Raw genomic sequence first — 18732 nt, 5'->3', positions numbered from 1 at the left:
CCTGCCAATGCACGAGGTTTACTGAGCACCTTCCCCTGCGCCTGGTGTATCGTGGGGCTACAGGTCTTAGTCAAGCAGGCCAGTGCTGCCTTTGCTTGCCACAACAGTAACCCCAGGATGCAGCCTGGAGAAGAGAATGGGGGTGGGGGTGGGGGATGGAGGAAGAGAACCAGAGAGAGAGAGAGAGAGAGAGAGAGAGAGAGAGACAGAACCACAGCCTGTTAGAGCTGCACCTCATATTCCAGATGGTGCCGCCCTGACGAGAAAGATTTCCTTGTGCTAAACACCAATGTCTGTGCGAGCCCCGAGGCTAGAAACGCCAGCCTGTGGAAAGCTCACTTCCCTTTGGGACCAAAGATGGAAGCGTGGGGTGTTTCCCAGAATGTTCTAATGTGGGCTCCTGGGTCACTGACCAGACTTTCTCTTCTGGGAGATCATGGCCAAATCTGGATAAGAACTCAGGTTCCCCAATGACCTCAGGCCAATCATTCATCCCCTTTCAGCCCATTTTCTCACCAGTTAAATGAGGTCATTGGGACTCCTCTCTACATCTGTTTCTATAACTGTTACGTGGAATGCCGGGACACCATACCCAGTTCCCTTCGAGGCTCCGTGATGTTCACGAACATATTAGAAGGTCTGAGGAGTCCCACAGGGACTTTGTGTGGCCTCCTCTTTCACTTCCCAAGTTACCTGACTACAGTGCATTTTTTCATGGCTCATGCGCTCTTCGTGTCTCAGTCTGCTCAGGCTGCTAGAACAAAACACCATAAAACGGATCGTTGATCAGCAGAAGTTGATTCCTCCCAGTCCTGGAGACCGGAAGTCTGAGATCACAGTCAGGGGCTGGTGAGGGCCTCCTCCAGGCGACAGCTTACCCATTTCTCAGCGTGTCCTCACGTGGAGGAAGAGGCAAGGGAGCAAGCTCCCTGGGGCCTCCTTTCTAAGGGCATGGATCCCATTCATGAGGGCTCCACATTAATGACCTAATTATTTCACCAACACTCCCTCCTAATACCATCACACTGGGGGGTTAGAACTGCAATGTATAATTTGGGGGGTATGCGAATATTCGGTCCAAAGCACTTGGGGAATTGCTGCCCTCCATAAAGTCTACGTTGGAGTCCGGTTCTCCTGGTATAGCCCCAGTGTGTGCGCATGTGTGCACACACACAGTCACCCGTGGACACGCATACATACACATCACCCATATGCACGTGCACACACGCACATACACATACATATGCACACTCATGGAGGGGAGGAAGAGTTGGGGTTTCTTAGAGGCAGGATGTTTCCATTCCTACTGTCCCCTCTCTCTTTGCTAAGATCTTACGGTGTTAGAGCCGGAAGAGGTAGAGAGATCCAATCTAAGAGACTCTACCCCTATTTTAGGAGTGTTTAGATTGGGAAGCTGACCGGCCAAACGCTGCACAGCAGGGACAGCAGCTAGGTTTCCCAGCTCTCGTCCCCCTCCTCCTGGGAAAAGCAGGTGCCTTTTGGTGGCACTACATGCTTTGGGCACTCCTGCTGGCAAAGATGTCGCTAAGGGTGTCGCCCAGTTTTCTGCATCAAGATGTAATATCTGGAGTAACTGGATATGAATGCTATCAAGACGTTAGTCCCAGAGTCTGCGAGTATTTTTCGAACATCTACTTTGCGGCGGGCAATTTTGTCAGCATTGCTAATACAGCAGTGAACAAACAATACAACCTTCAAAAAGTTACTGTATGAACAAATAAGTGCATGTAATTTGAGATACGGATACGAAAGTGTAACTGGATGGGTGTGGCAGAGAGGGCTATGCGGTGGCCTCGGGGAAGAGTTGGAGGCTGAGCAGAGGAGCCAGTGTGGGGCAACGTAAGGGCAAGCTCCATCTTCCACGGCCCCAAGAAGACTCCATTCGGATGCATGACGGTCATCACGATAAGCAGTCATCACAAGCTACCGCTTCCTAAGTACAGGTACTGTCCTAAGCCCTGTAGATCCAGCTTCCCCTTTAATCCCTCAGAGTTTAGGACAGAGCCAGTACCAGAGCCAAGTTTGTCTGTTTCTAAACCCAGGATCAGGAGCACCCTCGTTTCATTTTCCGAAGACCACACATTTGCTCTTTGTCCTGGAGATTCAACACTGGAGTCAAGTGGTTCGTAATGTTAACAGCTTCTCCCTAACAATTTAGGCTAAACCTTACCTTTCCCTTCATTCCACCACTGGTGGGTCTACTCTCCAGAGACCCTTCCCTTCCCCAGTAAGACACACAAAATCAATTACGTTGTATTATCTGATGCCAGTTGTGTTTATGCCTCACAAGGGAGAAAAGTATGTTTTTATGAGCGGAGATTTTGTTTTTCTATTCTGTTCTCTTCTGGTGTGTGTGTGTGGGGGGGGAGGATCTCAATACTTTTTCTGAAGTTAGATTATTGCTGGGGGTTTGGCGCTGAGTTAGCAGAGGGGATGGCTGTCCCTTATTTGTTTTCTGTGGAAGGGTCTCAGCTGTTTTTCCACCCTTATTGAATTCTCTTACTCTTGAAGAATGACCCAAGCAGAGAAATTTCCCAAACATCTGAAATCTGAGAATTTGTGTCTGGAGTCCACAAGGCTCATGGTTTCCAGATGGAGAGACCGGAAGGAAAGGAGGCGGAGGCACAGAGGAAAGAGGGTGAGAGGATAAAAGGCCAGGGGAAGCCTGAACTCTGGATCACTTCTGACAGCCTTGTGAACCAGGCCAGGTCTCTTATTTGCTGCGCAAGTTTGCCACTTGACAATGTGCCAGGCCTTAAGGAATGCAGCAGTGTGCGTGTCCTCCTGAGACTGTTCCAATGATTATGAGGAAGTAAGTCATCGTGAAATTGTCTTTTCTGGGGGCAGTGACTAAGCTCATAGCACAGTATAAAAGGAAGCTTATGGCTTGGCTATCAAGAGGGGCATAAACACTCCGGATAGATTTTCTCACCATCTCAGAAATGGCAAAAGACAGATACTTCTAGAAATCCTGGCTTCTTTGCACCACTAAGCCATAGGCAACACTGGACTCCAGGTGATCTAATTCTTCCTCCACATGTCTTGTTTTTATGCCAGAGGTGGGGAAGGGGGCTTAGCAGGCAACCCAGTTTTGAGTAAATTAATAGGCAAGTATAGTTTGGTCATAAGTGCCCATAAGGTCTGATCTCAGAAAGAATGCCCTTGTTTGATCAGATAGGCCAGTGTTTTCTGGGGAAAATAGATCAGAACCCACCTGTTAGCAAGTGGGAAATTGGTTTAAGAGCTGAGAAAATACCCATCTTTATTCTCACTAGTGGTTTCTTTATCATCACCTCCACCTATAACCACTCCACTGATATCACCACCACCACCACCACCGCAGAGCCCAAGAACAGTCTTGCTCCTCTATCATGGTTCTTTCCATTTGGAATAGGCCGAATTTGGTACCAGGATACAGCCATCCAGCCTGGTCCAAAAGGTCCTGGAAGGCCAAATGCGTGGAGAGAAACCAAACACAGAAAAATTATTTCCTAACCAACACCTGCAATCTCTATTCTAATAAAAATGGTGAGGCAGCAAACTGACATCTTGAAGCTGGAGAACCACACTCGGCCTCAATGTCGTCAAGAGCCAAGCAAAATATTCAAGCTCTCCTGAACCCGGTCTCCCGGCCTGGGACGTGTAAATGTTTAACTACACTCTGGCTTGGGGGGAGAAAACAAGCAGAGGCAAACACATTCTGGGATGGCAGAGCTTCAACAGACCACTCATCTCACCCTGAGGTGTGAAGGGATACTGCCTGCCTCCCCAAGCTGAGCAGTGCCCAGAATTTATGAACTTCTTCAGAGTATAACATGAATCTGGGGTCCAAGCCAGGCATTATAACATCGAGAAAAGGTGAACAATTTTCCTCCCTGCTGCTCTTCCTATTGCTGATTGTACTATTCAGATGTGAATTATGATTTAATCCCTTCTGTGCTGAGGGTGTTGCAAAATGTTGGCTGCAATGTAGTCATAAATATTTAAGTAAAAGGAAGAGAAAGAGGAAAGAAGGAAGAAGGAAGGAAGGAGGAAGAAAGGAAGGATAGAAGAAAGGAAGGAGGAAGGAAGGAAGGAAGGAAGGAAGGAAGGAAGGAAGGAGAAGAAGAAGGAAGGAAGGAAGAAGTTAGGAAGGAAGGAAAAAAGGAAGGAAGGAATGAACGAATGAATGAAGAAGGAAGGAAGGAAGAAGTTAGGAAGGAAGGAAAAAAAGAAAGAAGGAACAAATGAATGAAGGAAGGAGGGAAGGAAGGAAGGAAGGAAGGAAGGAAGGAAGGAAGGAAGAAAGAAAGGAAGGAGGAAGGATGGAAGAAAGAAAGGAAGAAGGAAGGAAGGAAGAAAAAAAAAGGAGCAAATGACAAAACTCATCATTGCCACCAGCAACAGATGGATAGGCATGGAAAAATCCTTGCCTGTATACCAAATGGAATGCAGTTGACTTAGATCATTTCTATATATAATCAGCATGGCATGGGCTTTTACAATTATGTGGTGTTGACAGCAGTGCATCATGGGAGAAAAGATGGTTCAAGTCGCACGCTTCTGGATTTCTTTATCTTAGGGTCATCAGAACGGGGCTAGGTTGCCACAAAGTGCTCAGTGATCCATGGGAAATGAATCATGTCTTCATTCCAGGGCTTAATATATGCATTACACCACTATTAGAAGCAAGCAACTCTGTGGTTGATGGCTCCAAGGAGGATTAAGGTCAAAAGTGGCCCTGGAGACCAAATTCCCTAGAGAGGGCTTGCCACACAACTCCGTGTGTCCTTTCTTCTGAGTTTTCTTCTCTTAGCAACAACTACCCAACACCAGCTTCCCAGGCTGGTACCATGTCTACGTAAGGTTTATTCTTCTTGCAGCGAAGAACTGGAGAAATACAAGGGAGAATGTGTTACTACAGGTTAAATCGTGTTACATCCAACTTGTGGTGAGGGTCCAGTTTCTTTTTATTATACTCCAATTTGATTGTAATGACTATTGCTTGAAATAAATGGGCAATTGACAGGGCCTTAGAGATAACAGGGATGCTTAAGTGATTTTTATAGTAGCAGTATTTGTTGTAACAGAATTTGACCTGTATTCTGGTTATTAGTTTTATTCATCACATTGGAAGCCTGGCACTTCCATTGTTCATGCCATTATATGCAAAGCGCTGTAGCATGAAAGTCACTTGCAAAGTTACGGCAAAAACTCTCTAAACACTAGAGGCTCAAGGAACAATAAAACCTCAGGTAGGGGGGGATGTTTTGTTTAGCTAAATGCTCAGAGGTTTATTGCTAAAACCCCTAAAGGTGTTTGTTTTATTTTGTTTTGTACCATTTATGATATGAACACCTCTAACATGTTTGATATGCAAATTCTTGCCTTCTTTCTGGGCACGATTTCATTTCTCTAGGTGTGATGCTCAGGGTCATCGTTTTGAATATGATTATATTGTCCTATAATACAGCAATCCCCTTCAGGAATTGAGATGTGTGTGGAGCTGTTCTGAGCACTAAATAGCGCAGTTTGAGTTCTTCCGTAGACTTACATGTTTTTGTGTTTTCTATTGCTTTTTCCTTCTTGACCTAAGTTTCCTCTAGGAGTCGTTTCTCACCCTTCTATTTAATCTGTGGTAGGCTTGAAAACCAGATGTCAAACATTTAGAACTACGTGTGATGTAGGAATAGTTTCTGAGAAGAGGCTTGATGGGTGGATGTATGGCCTTTCTCTTACGTATTTGCTTTGTAGCATTTATTTCAACCGGTCAGAGGCCTAGCTTGTCACTTCCTCATGCTCAGTCACTTGTGAGTGGGTCCAGCAGAGGTTCCAGATTTTTCCAGTTCTGTCTCAATTACTCATGGTCAGAGCACTTGTTTGGATTTCATCTTCCAGAAATGAGGATAAGTGAAACCGACAGATGGCTGAGCTGTAGGTAAATGAGTAGCCACTGAGTCCCCAAACTGGTGTGAAGTTTGTGGGCCATTTTTGTAAGGCAAATGGCCTGCTGTGTGCTGTGGCCACGATGGCGACACTCAGTAAATGGACTGTAAAATAGACAAGCTCTTTTTGCAGTCCTCTCCAAGAACATGAAGGTGGCCCGACATCAATCTGTTGGAGACATCTTCAAGATGTTTAATTAAATTACAGACTCAGTGTCACAGCTGGCTGACTTTTGGGATTCTAAGACTATGATAGAAGAAGGCACGGCTTTGCCTCTTCTGATGATTTCACGATTTATGGCCTTGGAATAAAGGAGACTAAGAAAATCTAATAGCTCCCTCCCTCCCAAAGCGCAGTTTCAGGTTAAAAGAGGTTTCCACTGCCATCGTTAGCCCTCCTTCCCTTATGTACCCTGTGCATCTGTAGACTGTACAGAGCAGGACCTAAAAAAAAAAGGTCCAAGTCTGCTGCCCCACGGCCTTACTGTATGTGTGGTGGTCGGGGTGTTATTCACCAACACAAGGCAGACTCTGTGCCACTGAGAGCGAAAGATTAAGACAAGGGGTTGTGAACCCTTTTAGAGCTAGATTTAAATCCTGGCTTCTCGTTTATTAGGATGTGACCTTGGGCAGAGCATCTAAGTCTCTAAATCTGATTCTTGTGCAAGAAAATAGGAGATGATAATGTCAGTGCTCTGAGAATTAAATAAGATAATGTGTAAAGCAACGAGGCCAGTGCCTGGCCCGGAGAAAGAGCTCATTAAATGGTAGCTAGTATTATTAACACAAGGATTTAAAACTGGAGATTGCAGTTTTTACCAAGTACGGATACTCGGCACAGCCAGTTACTGACTTTAAGTGGTCTTTTCGGTTTTTTGTTTTTTCTGTGATATTTTCTTCCAAGATTGGCAGCCTGGCTTTCTCCCGGGCCAGGAGATGTCCCAGACAAGCTGCAATCTCACCCTTTTATGAGTGTAAAGGAAATGGGGCCACCTGGAAGTTGGACCAAGCAAAGATCAATGAAACGAAGTAGAGTTGTAGCTTTCCGAGGGAAAGACAATAAAATGAGAAAGGGCTGGGGCAACGGGATGTGGTGTTGAGATACTGGCACCAGGCAGTAGGGAAGGAAACCTCCAGACACGTTGTGGTTTGTTAAAACATGAGACTCTTGAGTGCTACGGGGCTTGGCAACCCCGTCTCACCAGGCAGAAATGGCCTCAGCAACCGGAGAGGGGAAGGAGGAGACGCTTACAGGAGACAGAGAGTCTGCTGTCCTGGCTCTGTCGGTGTGGCTCGCCGGGCGACCTTGAGTGACCGACTCACCTCCCTATCTTGGACAATTTCTCCGAAGTTCACACAGTCCCCCAGCTAACTAACGAGGTCTGATGGAGACAAATTTGTTCAAAGGAAATTCAGAGTAGGGTTCATAAATCGCAGCTCCTCCAGACACGCCTGGTGGTGGGTTTTAGGAGGGGCTTTTATACAGTGAATTGTAATGCCTTTAGGCAGGACTTGCGCTTTTGGTTCACAAAGTGTCTACTCTCCTGGGTTCTCACATTTTGCCTCCGTGCATATGACTTTTGGTTTCACTGCAGCCCCACAGGTGGAAGTTGGGGGGCACCCAGATGGCTCAGTCAGTTAAGCGTCCGACTCTTGATCTCAGTTCAGGCCTTGATCTCAGGGTCATGAGTTCAAGCCTGTGTTGGGCTTCATGCTGGGCGTGAAGCCTACTTAAATATATATACATATATATAAATATATATACATATATATATATCTCTCTCACATGTATAGCTCCAAGGTTCCACAAAGATGTTTTTGCTGGCCTACCTGTAATTTTCTCTACAAAGATTTTTTATTTCTAGAAAATATAAAAATTAAAATCTGATGTGCCCCCTGGTTAATCCAAATTGTAAAGCTTTAATATTACTTGAAAACATCATTCAGGATCAAGCATTCTTTGGGTTATAATCTAACTCTGCTCAGAAAATTTAACCTAGGCCTGGATTGTTTTACTTTGAGGAGAAAACATATCTGTAAATAACGACTTTAAGTGTATCCGCTTGCCCCTTCCCAGAGATCTCCAAAACCACTCTGGAGAAGTCAGGAGTAAATGAGCGTCCGTATCTAAACCACACATCACCGCCTCCAACATCCCCACAGTTAAGGATGGAGATCATCATGAATATTTACACCTAGCAGGCTCCTTTGTGCACAACTCTCAGAGACGAATGGTATTTCCAGTAATAGTTTATTGATTTCCAAATGCACAGGGGCGCTGAGTCCAAACATCCTGGGATAGCGGTAAATCTCTCTTACAAAATAATTTACAGTATGAAAATGATATACTGAAACATTAACTCAAATGTGTAATTCCCTTGGAAGAGCGAGTGTTCCCTTGTTTAACGTGAAGGGTGGAAGGAGAAGGTAAGGAGGGAATGTGACTGTGCACAGGAAAACAGGCAGAGGACAACGGATTCGTTGCTTGTCCCCACCCATGCAGTATGGCCTGTCACTGTACAAAGACTGGTCAGGTTTGATTCCTGTTAATATAAGTCCACTGTCCCCTCAAGGTCCTATCAACCCCAGCATGGGCTCTGTGGCATGTTTTGCACCTTTATACCCACAAGTGTCTCAATTTGTTTTCATTTTCCTGCCCCGGCACTCCTTGTGCTGCTTCTGGTGTGTTTTCAGTTCCAAATGCTACTCTTCCACCAGGCAGGCCCCCTGGGCCTGAGTCTGGGAATGGGCTGGGTGGGGGCTTCAGAGCACTGCTGGGTGTAGGCCATATTAATGAGATCTCAAGTCTCTTCTCTCTCTCTTAAGTCTGGGCTGTGTCATCCCTAAAGAGATTTGTGTTTTCAACGAAAGTCCAGATGGGCTAGGCACACAGCAAACATGCAACCAATTTTCTGATTACGAAGCATGTACTAAACAGCCATTATGTGCGTATGAAACTTCAGATGTTGGCAAGAGAACACTTTCTGGGTGGGGGGAGGGGAGGACTTCCTATACCCTGCCACCAGCACAAGTCACAAACTCTGTAGCTGTGCCCTCAGTCTGGACTGGAGTGGGCAGACTCCTGGGTCCTCAAAATGGCTGGGTTATCGTTTCCCATATCGTTAGACATCTCGGAGCAGGGCTGGAGCCCACCTTGGCCCTGTGCTTTAGGAGCCGACAACCTCTGCCAAGGAGCTGTTCTTCTCGTGAGCACCTTGTAAGCAAGCTCCTGAGCTCCGACTATGTGGTGACACTTGTGATCGGGGCTGGCAGAAGCCTCCGCGGTGGTGCTGTGGTACACAAGATCAGGAGGGGGCTGCCCCGGTCTCCCCTGAGTTCCCCCACTATGTGTGTGTGAGGGTCTATGCATGTACCCTTGTCATTTACATAAACATATGTACTCAGTGTGTGTGTGTGTGTGTGTGTGTGTGTGTGTGTGTGTGTGTGTACACATGTCCATAGCAGGTATCAGCAGGAAAGTCTAGATTCACCGAACTTTGAGTTAACACATCGTCAAAGAGCACAGGACAGGCTGGGCTAAAATAGGAAGACTGCCTTCTCTGAGGCAGTGCAGCAGCAGACATTTTCAAATAAACTTAGCAGAACCCTCTTCACTTGGACCATTTCTAAGAACTTCTATACTCTTGAAGGCCTAGAAAAACTCTCATTTCTGGGGGATGGCGCCAAAAAGGAAAGTCTCCCCCAACTCCTGGGGGCAGGCTCAAGTTAGCAATGTGGACTTCACGTATCTGCTACAGTGGCAGAATGAGGCTACCTCGATGCCATTTCTGAGCCCAAAGGATAGCCGTGAAATGTAATTTTGGAAAAGAATCCATAAAGTGGGATGGTCGGATTGCAGTGGGGGGGTCTGAGGCCTCCTCCTCCCTCTGTATCGTCGATGTGCCACCGACCACCACAAAGTGAGGGAGAGCTGGGCTCAAAATCTGGCTCTAATACTTCTAACTGTGTAACTCAGGGCAACGGGGTCTTCCACTCCACATCCGTTTTATCAGCTGAGAAACTGGGGCCTAGGGCAGGGCCTGGCTCACAGCTGGTCCTCAATATAGGTCACTTCCCCCCCACAGCTGAGACTCTAAGGACTTCTTAGAATCGGCCTGGATTCAATGATATCAAATCAAAGGACAAACCCACTCTCAGCCTCCAGAGAACCAAAATTTGGAAAGCAGCCAGGGATCGCTGTGGGGACCCAATTCGTTCTGGACACACTCGTGACCTGCCTCCCTCGGTGACTTCTCCCCGGGGATTTCTGCAACACCCACCCCTCCCCCCACAGCCTGCAGTCGGTCAGCACACACTTTCGAGCACTCTGTTACTGACCTGGCAGTAAGGCCTCATCCTGCTGGGGCTTGAGTCTGAGCAGCGTGCTCTGGCTCCAGGGGGGGGCTGGTGCCACTGCAGGAAGCATCCTCGTTCTTACATTGATAAATGCTGCTGGCAGGAACTCAGGAGCCTGGGCAGAAGCTGTTGCACCATGTTTAATGCTTCCCTGGTTAAAGTTTTATCAGGTGCTGAAGACAGCAGGAGCCCATCGAGCAAATCTGAAATCCTAAGTAAAAGCAAAAGTGCTTTCCTTGAGGATTACAGAGATATGATAACATACGGAGATAGGCTGGCATGTATTTTTATACTTCTGTTCGTATCTACTGCATACATGCTCGAGTTCCCCAGAAACTGACTTTAAGTAATAACATATAATCAGGTATGGCGGAGCCAATGGTCTGTCCATTGCTAAGATAAGGCTACTACTTGGGAGATTCAACAATAATTATTGGGGAAAGACAAACACAAGCATCCAAATCCTCAAGTGTTCTTAATCTGTTGGTTTTTAAACTCTTGTAAGAGTGGCCCCTGGTCCTTTTTGGGGAGTTCTGTTGGGTGAGGCTGGGGGTTGTCATTAGTGGTATGCCAAATTCTCCAGTCTTTGCAGGCAGGTAGGGAAAGCACCAAAACTGTCTTAGCCATTTGTTGACCACCAGTTTGAGAGAAAAAAAAAAATATATATATATATTATTTTTTTTTAACTGCCCAAAGGACTCCTGGTCCCAACATCCTAACATATGTAGTGAGTCAGGGTAATCCTAACCCAGAAGCAGATATGCCCAGTAGCTTCCTGGCCTCAAAGAAATAGTTTCATAGCAAACACAGGATTGGACAATGACATAAATAGGCTTCCTACAGTAAGTATTGCTTCGGCCTCAAAACCACCCCCCCCCCCCCCACACACACACACACAAACCAGCTGGCCCTAAAGCTCTGTGATAGGTACACAGGTCACAGGCAGGCAGGAGGAGAGGGATTTCTCCAGGGCAGATGCCTTCAGCTCTGCTGCGGAGGCAACTAGAAGTCGAGGCCCTGAGTCAGCTGCGTGGATACGGTTCCGATTGTACTTCTCGGGAGTGGACACCAAAATACCGCTAAAGGCAGAGGACAGGGAACACATACATCCCACTCGCAAATAAGAATTCCCTGGGAAGTGTCCCATTTTACCTTAACTGCGTGTACGAACATTCTATTTCATAATTAACTGTTTTATCTAAAAGTAAGGGCATCCCCTAACTCCAAACCATAAACTGATGTCTGAAAAAATGCAGGTTCTTTAGCTTGCGGGTTTGCACTCCCTAGAAATCATGGCTTACTTGGGGATAGAAAACCTGATGGTAAGGAAATGTGACTCGGGAGTGGGGAAGGGCTGGAAGGGCAACCACGGTGTGCCTCTGCTCATGGTACTCGAGAGGGGAGAGCCTGGCTGCAGGAGAGGGTCCGAAGGCCGGTGGGTGGGATGCCATGGGAAGAGGGGTTCCAGCTGGAGTGAAAGGTGGGTGCACCTGCTGGGAGACGGGGCTTGACTCAGCACACCAGAGCGATAAGAACTCTCCCTACACTGCATTTAAGCCAAATGAGGCCACGGGGGTTGGGGCGAGGGCACCAAAAACCTACACTGAAAAATTCCCACTTTGCAATATACATTGCAGACTTCATGTTGTGACAAGACCCAGAAAACTGGCAGAATTCACCCAAATAACTCAGGCTCCATCAGATCCTTTAGTGACTATTTTGGAAACTCAGGCAATTTGAGTTCAGAAATACTGATTTCAACTTTTAATCAGATCTCTTTGGTCCTTTTTTTTTTTTTTTAAAGTCATTTCCTTTCCACCTCTTCAATCATTTTTTTCATTTCCACAGCACTGAATTATGGATCTGAAGTGCTGGATAACCTCATATACTAAAAATATCTCTGTATTTCAAACTTTTAACTCTTTCTCCAACCCCATCTTCAGGCCACCCATCTCACTTCATGGAACCACATTTTCACAACTGTATAATGGGACTTTCAGAAACTATCTACAGAGCCCTGCTTTGCCCCTCCCCCATTATTTCATGCTTCAGTATAAATAAAGTGGGGTTTTATTCGCAGGTAGGGAAAAAGTTCTGACTGCCCTTCAAGATTATTCCAGATCCTTCCAGATGAAGCGATGCTGTCTGGGTATACGATATTCCAAGGGCTGGCTTTCCTGAGTAAGTTCAAAGCAGCCATTGAGGGACTACCTGAAGGACGCTTCTTAATTAACTGCTCCTGGTTGATCACAGGGGCACTTTTCCTTGACCTACCATGACAAGAGAATGACAAGCACAGTCAGTGACAATAAAGTTGGTCATCCCTTGGACAGATGTGTGCCTGCTGTGGACCTAGGGATGGATCCGGTGGAAGGACGTTTGTTGCTGGGCAGCTTTCACAGAAATCAGAAGCCGTTACATACACGCCGTCACATACACACAGGGAGAGGGAGGAGTTTCCACTGGGGACAGCAAGCCTTCATGTGTCCTCGTCTTCACTGGCACCGCTGCAGAGGAAAGGAGAACCAGGTGAGTTACGACCTCACAAGAAGGGGGGTAGCCTAGTCTACTGGCTGGGGGCACAGGCCCTGTTCTCAGACCCACCTGGACCCCAGTCCTCAGCTACCACCGATGGGCCGTTGGCCATGGGCAAGTTAGTTAGCTTCTCTAAGTTCTGATTTCTTTGACTACAGGGATAACTTTGATGATAAACCCTGCTTTACTGGGTTATTGGAGAATTAAATAAATAAGATAATATATGTAAAGTACACAATGCCTGTACACAGTAAGTGAATAGCTATAAAGGCGCAGGTGAAGGTCGTAATATTTTTTAAGCTTACTTGACAAAAAGCTAGTAAAAATCAGCAGTTTGACTTCCCCTAAGCCTTAAATCCTCTATTGTTAGGAGAGAAAAACAAAGAGAAGCTCTGTCTCTGCACTGGCCAACAGCACGTCTCATTTGGCATCAAGCCAACGTGTCAAGTCGCGCCCCAGGACAGTCACAGGGCTCAAATGTCACCTCTTCAGGGAAGGTACTCCCTCTATCGAAGTCGGATCCCCTGGTCATCCCCACATTTTATTTCTTTAATTGCCCTTATCACATCCTATGAATTGTCTGCTATTTACTCTCCACTCTACCTCTGACTGGAGCCTACAAGAGTAGCCACACTGTTTCTTTTATTAGCACAATCTAATATTTTATTAGCAGTATCTAGCGTTGGTATTGTGCTAGGCACAGAGAAGTGCTCAAGAAATAGTTGTTGTCAAAAAGGGAGTGAGAAGTAAAAACAACAGGAAGGGAGGAAAGGAGGGAGCTGAAAGGAATACTTATTACTGCCCTGACCAGGTGGTCCTAAATGTCAGTGATATTTCAGGCACCAAAAAAGTGAGCTGTGAGTCCCAGAGGCATGGCTAGGACCTCGGGCGCCTGAGGTTAGAGCCTCCCTGGCTCGGTCCCAGAAGGGAACACTGTTGATATAGGGACTGGGTAAGAAAAGGGCAGGGACAGAAGTGAGCCCACTACAAAGGGCATAAGGAGCAAACTTGCCTGGTTTCTCCTCCTCTGCTTCTAGAGGCCACTGTCCTTAAAATCAGACGAGTCAACTTGATCATGTGCCTACTGTGTGCCAGGGACCCTGAGCTAAGCGCTGCTCATGATGATCCCAGAACATAGGGACGGATGGCGTTATCCCCACTTTGCAGATGAAGAAAGTGAAGCTGAGAGGTGGAAAATCCTCAGTCACCAGTGAGGTCTGTGTCCTTAAAACTTAATGATTAGTATGGGCTGGATGAAATCTGAAGTAGTGAAGTGGGGGGTGGGGGGTGCTTACAAGGGCAGAAAAAAATCTTCCTCTGGTAGAGATAGGAGCTGGAGAAAAGGGAAGGTCTGGGGTGCATCCACTCCCAGCTATGACCTAGAAATGTTTTATCTCGTGACAGATTATCTACGTCCATATAAAATCTGTGCTTTCTTGCATCCATTTGGGAGAGAGGAAAATATCCCAGGCAACAGACTTGTAGTGCTTCCGCTAAGAGCAAAAACATTTCGAGACACAGAGCCTGAAATTAATGTAAGTGTACTCTAGGAGCCAAAAACTCAGCAACCTGCACTATCCAAAACTCTGCCTTATTTCTCCCCTTTTCCTGCCTGTGGTCCAATCACAGGATGAAGGGTGCACGCTAGGAAGGGCTGGACAGTGGACTGTCATTCAGGAGTAGTGTTTGGTGGCATCTGTCCCAAAGGGAACAAAGGGTCTTTTACGAAAGTGTCTCACCAGAAACGAGGCACGGCTGGAACCGGCGCCATAGTCTCCCCTTTGGTACTATATCCAAAGCAAGCTCTTATTGTTCTCTTGTCAACTTTCCTTCAAATATGAGAGGTCTAGCAGGGTGACTGTGCCCTTTCCTTAAGCTGCATTTCACTCTTTAGCATTCTTAACTTGAGATGCATAGTTTAAAGGGTTCATGAACCTACTTAAATTGTACATCAAATTTTGTCTGTGTGTTCCTTTGTTTCAGAAAGGCCGTAATTTTCATCATATTCACAAAAAGGTCAACAACCCTTCCTCCCAAACTGAGTATAATAAAATTAAAAATAAATTGAGTGCTTTTCTAGTTGCTAGGTTCTTTATTCTAAGACTTGCAGGGTTGGCTTGGGGAAAGGATCAGAAGCCCTGACTGACAGAATCTTTTCTCATGACCCTAAAAGAGATCTATTCTGGAGTCTGAAAGATACAGTTCATCTCCTAGTTTAGAAGCATGAGATCTTAGATTCTGGCATATCACTGATTCTTTCATTTGCTAAATACTTATTGACTGTCTACTATGTGTTAGGCATGATGCTAGGCACAACAATGAATGATGGACACAGTAGCTGTCCTCATAGACTTTACAGCCTTGCAGATGAGGGGCGGGGGGAGAGGAGGGAGAGGGGAAGGAGAGAAATGTGGGGAAGGGAGAGAGAGAGAGAATTTTTGTATCTTCAAATACAGTATATTTATTTTCACCATTAACAAACAAGCTCTTTTTCACAATAATGAAGAAGAAAAAGGATCTGAAGTGAATCGGCGACACAGAACTTTGCTCACTTTGTGTGTGGTCTCTTCTGGAAAGTTACACAATCCAATTAGTATGAGATAGCATCTCCTGAACGCTTCTTCACTTTGTATATAAGCTGGTATGTGTTCATAAGACTTTATCTCAAACAGTCTATGAAAGTCTTTACTCTCTCCTAGGGAAGTAACACAGCCTTCTACCTCAGCCACTTAACATCTTCCTCTTGAAACATCTGCTGATCACATTTAGATTTAGATTTATAATTGGATTGGTACTCGCATGTTACGGAGATTCCTCCTACTGTCCGCGTTGTTACTGATGTCATTGTTGTTGTTTTGAGAATGAACTAAGGGTGTTAGAAAGACAGCCCGTTCACGTGAACTACTCCAGAATAGTTAAATAAAATAAATAAAATACTTAATTAAAAAAAAAAAAAAGGAAAGACAGCCCACTCTATTGTAGGTATTGACCAATGGGAGAGGCAGCATTACAGGACTTTGAAGTCACCAAGACTGAACTAGGTTCAAATCTCTGCTCTGGCACTAATGAGCTGTGGGCTTGGGTGAGTTACTCAACCTCTCCAAGTCTGTTTTCCTCATGGTATTTCTATCTAATCTTACAGGTTTATTGTGAAAGTTCTATGTATTTCATGTAATATAAGTGATTAAAAATGTGGGCTCCCTTCTTCAACCTACCTTCCTTCTGTCCCTGAATCAATACCTCCCGCCTCCTCCTAACTCCTTCAATGTTCCTGGTCCTGGCATCTGAAACGCTACACTCCGGAGCAAATGTGTCCCTATCTGCAAATGCCCTTACGTTTCTGGAGAGCGACAGTGCCTTTCTTTGCTTGTTTGAGGAGTTTTGTTTTTATTTTAATGACAGCTTCAGACCTGACGAAATACAGGTACTGAATAGAAAGAAAGGCTGAGTTCTGTGGTTCTGACCCTTCCAGCTGACAGGCCTCTGCCAAACAGGAGTGAAGACAAATACCGAGTGAAGCTTAGTTCACTGGCTGCAGTCACAGACTGACGCAGTTGGAGAATGCTGTTGTAGCTAAAAGCAGGGGTTTTAAACTGGGGCACACATATCCTTGTGGTACATAATGATTCTCCAGGGGGTATGAGGGCATGTGTGATTTTTAAGGAACTCCAGGTCTAGATCCTTAACTTCCATGTGTACTCTTTCTTAAAACTCACTTGTCGGGGCACCTGGGTGGCTCAGTCGGTTGAGTGTCCGACTTCAGCTCAGGTCACGATCTCGCGGTTCGTGGGTTTGAGCCCCGCGTCGGGCTCTGTGCTGACAGCTCAGAGCCTGGAGCCTGCTTTGGATTCTGTGTCTCCCTCTCTCTCTGCCCCTCCCCTGCTCATGCTCTGTCTCTCTCTGTCTCAAAAATAAATAAAAACATTAAAAAAAATTTTTTTAAACCCAACAAACCTCACTTGTCGAAGAACGTGCCCGTGATCTCTTAGTCCCCACTGTAGGCCACTCCTGCCTGCACAATCACCGTCCTGCCCTTCAGAAAATAAATGCACGCCTCTCACCCTCCTGACTCTTACCAGGGGACGATTTTCAAATTCCTTGCCTCTAAGAGAGTCCTAGGAGAGCAAGGCAAGACACAATCAAGGACACAATCCTTCATTTTGCCCAGGCGACAAACTCTTGGCCAGGTTGTGTGCTCCTGTCTGTCTGTCCACAGACCTAAGGGTTCACATTCAGAAGTCAGATGCTTGTCACGATGTATGTACTGCTATTTGATTGAAAAAGGTATCCAACTTGGATCTGACAGAAAGCAAGACTGATCTGGCTGGACGGTTTGACCACAAAGACCTCTGCCAGTTAGATTAGGTAGCAAATCTTGCCCGTCAACTTCATAGGCAGTGCCAGAGTTTTGCCAAAAACATGGGCAAGGCTCATCCCATGTCACATGACAGATATTACACCCTTTGAACTATCTATACTTGATATGAAATTTCAGGAGTTAACTTTAAACTGGACAAGGAGGCACGTAAGTTTTCTTTTTTCAGAGAGAGAGAGAGCGAGACAGCACGAGTGGGGGAGGGGGCAGAGAGAGAAAGAGAAAAAGAATGAGTGGGGGAGGGGCAGAGAGAGCGAGTGAATCCTCAGCAGACTCCACACTCAGCGAGGAGCCCAACACGGGGCTTGAGCTCACCGCCCTGGGGGCATGACCTGAGCCAAAATCAAGGGTCGGACGCTTCACCGACTGAGCCAACCAGGCGCCCTGGCACCTAATTTTTTCTAAATAATTTTAGCAGGTAGGAGACACAGTTTCGCTAAGGAACCGAGAGCCCCTAAATCCGGACTGGGAGAGTGGCATGCCATCTGACACACCCCTGGCCGGGGAGCCAGGGTCGCGGCGGGTTGGGGCTGGGATGGGACTAGGGAGCCCCAGCCGGCAGAAGGCCGTGCCCCCTCGGTCAGCCAGGCACACTGTGGAGGAGGGATTGCGTGAAATCGAGGGATCTGCCAGGGGTACAACACAGCCCCCGGCACACGCAGCCCCTGAACACCTGCTGACAAGAGTGGCGATTCTTCAGGCAGTCCACGCGGATAGGAGCTCAGCCTCTCCACTCGTGTCCCCGGAGATGGCAGCTTATGAGAGGACGTTAATAAATGAGGTGTGCGGCACTCTGACCTCGTGAGTTTAATAGCTTCTTTTCCTGAGAATATAATACAACTTAATTTGATTTGGCATCGCTCCTATCTGCTGAGTCCTTGGCTATTTATTAATTCATTATTGCCATAAAAGGATTATTCAACTCGAGAGGATAGAGAAATTAAGAGGTATCAACAAGGGAGGAAGGTTAGATTTGAGAAGATAGATTTAGTAGCCTCCGAGAGTGAAGCCACACAGGCATCGTCACAGAGCTCACCGGCAGCCTCCATTAGCCACCTGAGACTGTGGCTGCCCAGTTCCAGTAAGCGTGTGGCCGGTCTGGCTTTGGGGGTGGACCGCACGCCCAGATCCAGGAACACTCCTCCACCAGACGGAGCAGGACAGCCACATCTGTGCCCCTTGTCACCTGCCCTAGCCTGCCAGTGAGCAGGGGTCACCGTGCTGTAAAGAATTAGAACTTCGATTTTTAGCCGCTGCCTATGGAACTAAGTGAGGTATGAATATAACAGGAAGTGAAATGTCCTCAGTTTATCCCGGGTTAACTGAGAAAAACACGAGAGGACTTCAAAGTTTTAGTCCTGGCTTTGCTGGGGGACTCTGGGCAATCAGGATGCATTGCGTTCTAAGTGAAATTTAGGAAAATTCCAAACCGGACAAAAGCCAAGCTCCTTTCTGACACACAGGCTCGCTGAGCTAATTAACTGGCTCTCATTTACTGTTTTCTCTCTTGCTTCCTGTGTA

The 18732-nt window shown here is 46.4% G+C and overlaps 1 protein-coding gene across 1 annotated transcript in view; it reads right to left on the bottom strand.

The window, feature by feature from the left end:
- Positions 1–8177: 8177 nt before the first annotated feature.
- The window catches only part of TRIM44 (tripartite motif containing 44), a 110172-nt gene continuing 99617 nt past the window's right edge, over positions 8178–18732 (bottom strand). The window contains exon 5 of the mRNA XM_042904150.1: positions 8178–12808. Within this exon, the coding sequence (XP_042760084.1) occupies positions 12781–12808 (28 nt within the window). The 3' untranslated portion in view covers positions 8178–12780. The remainder of the gene's footprint in view (positions 12809–18732) is intronic.

The sequence above is a fragment of the Panthera leo genome, chromosome D1 (assembly GCF_018350215.1).
Source record: "Panthera leo isolate Ple1 chromosome D1, P.leo_Ple1_pat1.1, whole genome shotgun sequence".
NCBI lineage: Eukaryota > Metazoa > Chordata > Mammalia > Carnivora > Felidae > Panthera > Panthera leo.
The sequence above is the reverse complement of the archived record's forward strand: the minus strand, read 5'-3'. Positions and strand labels throughout refer to the sequence as shown.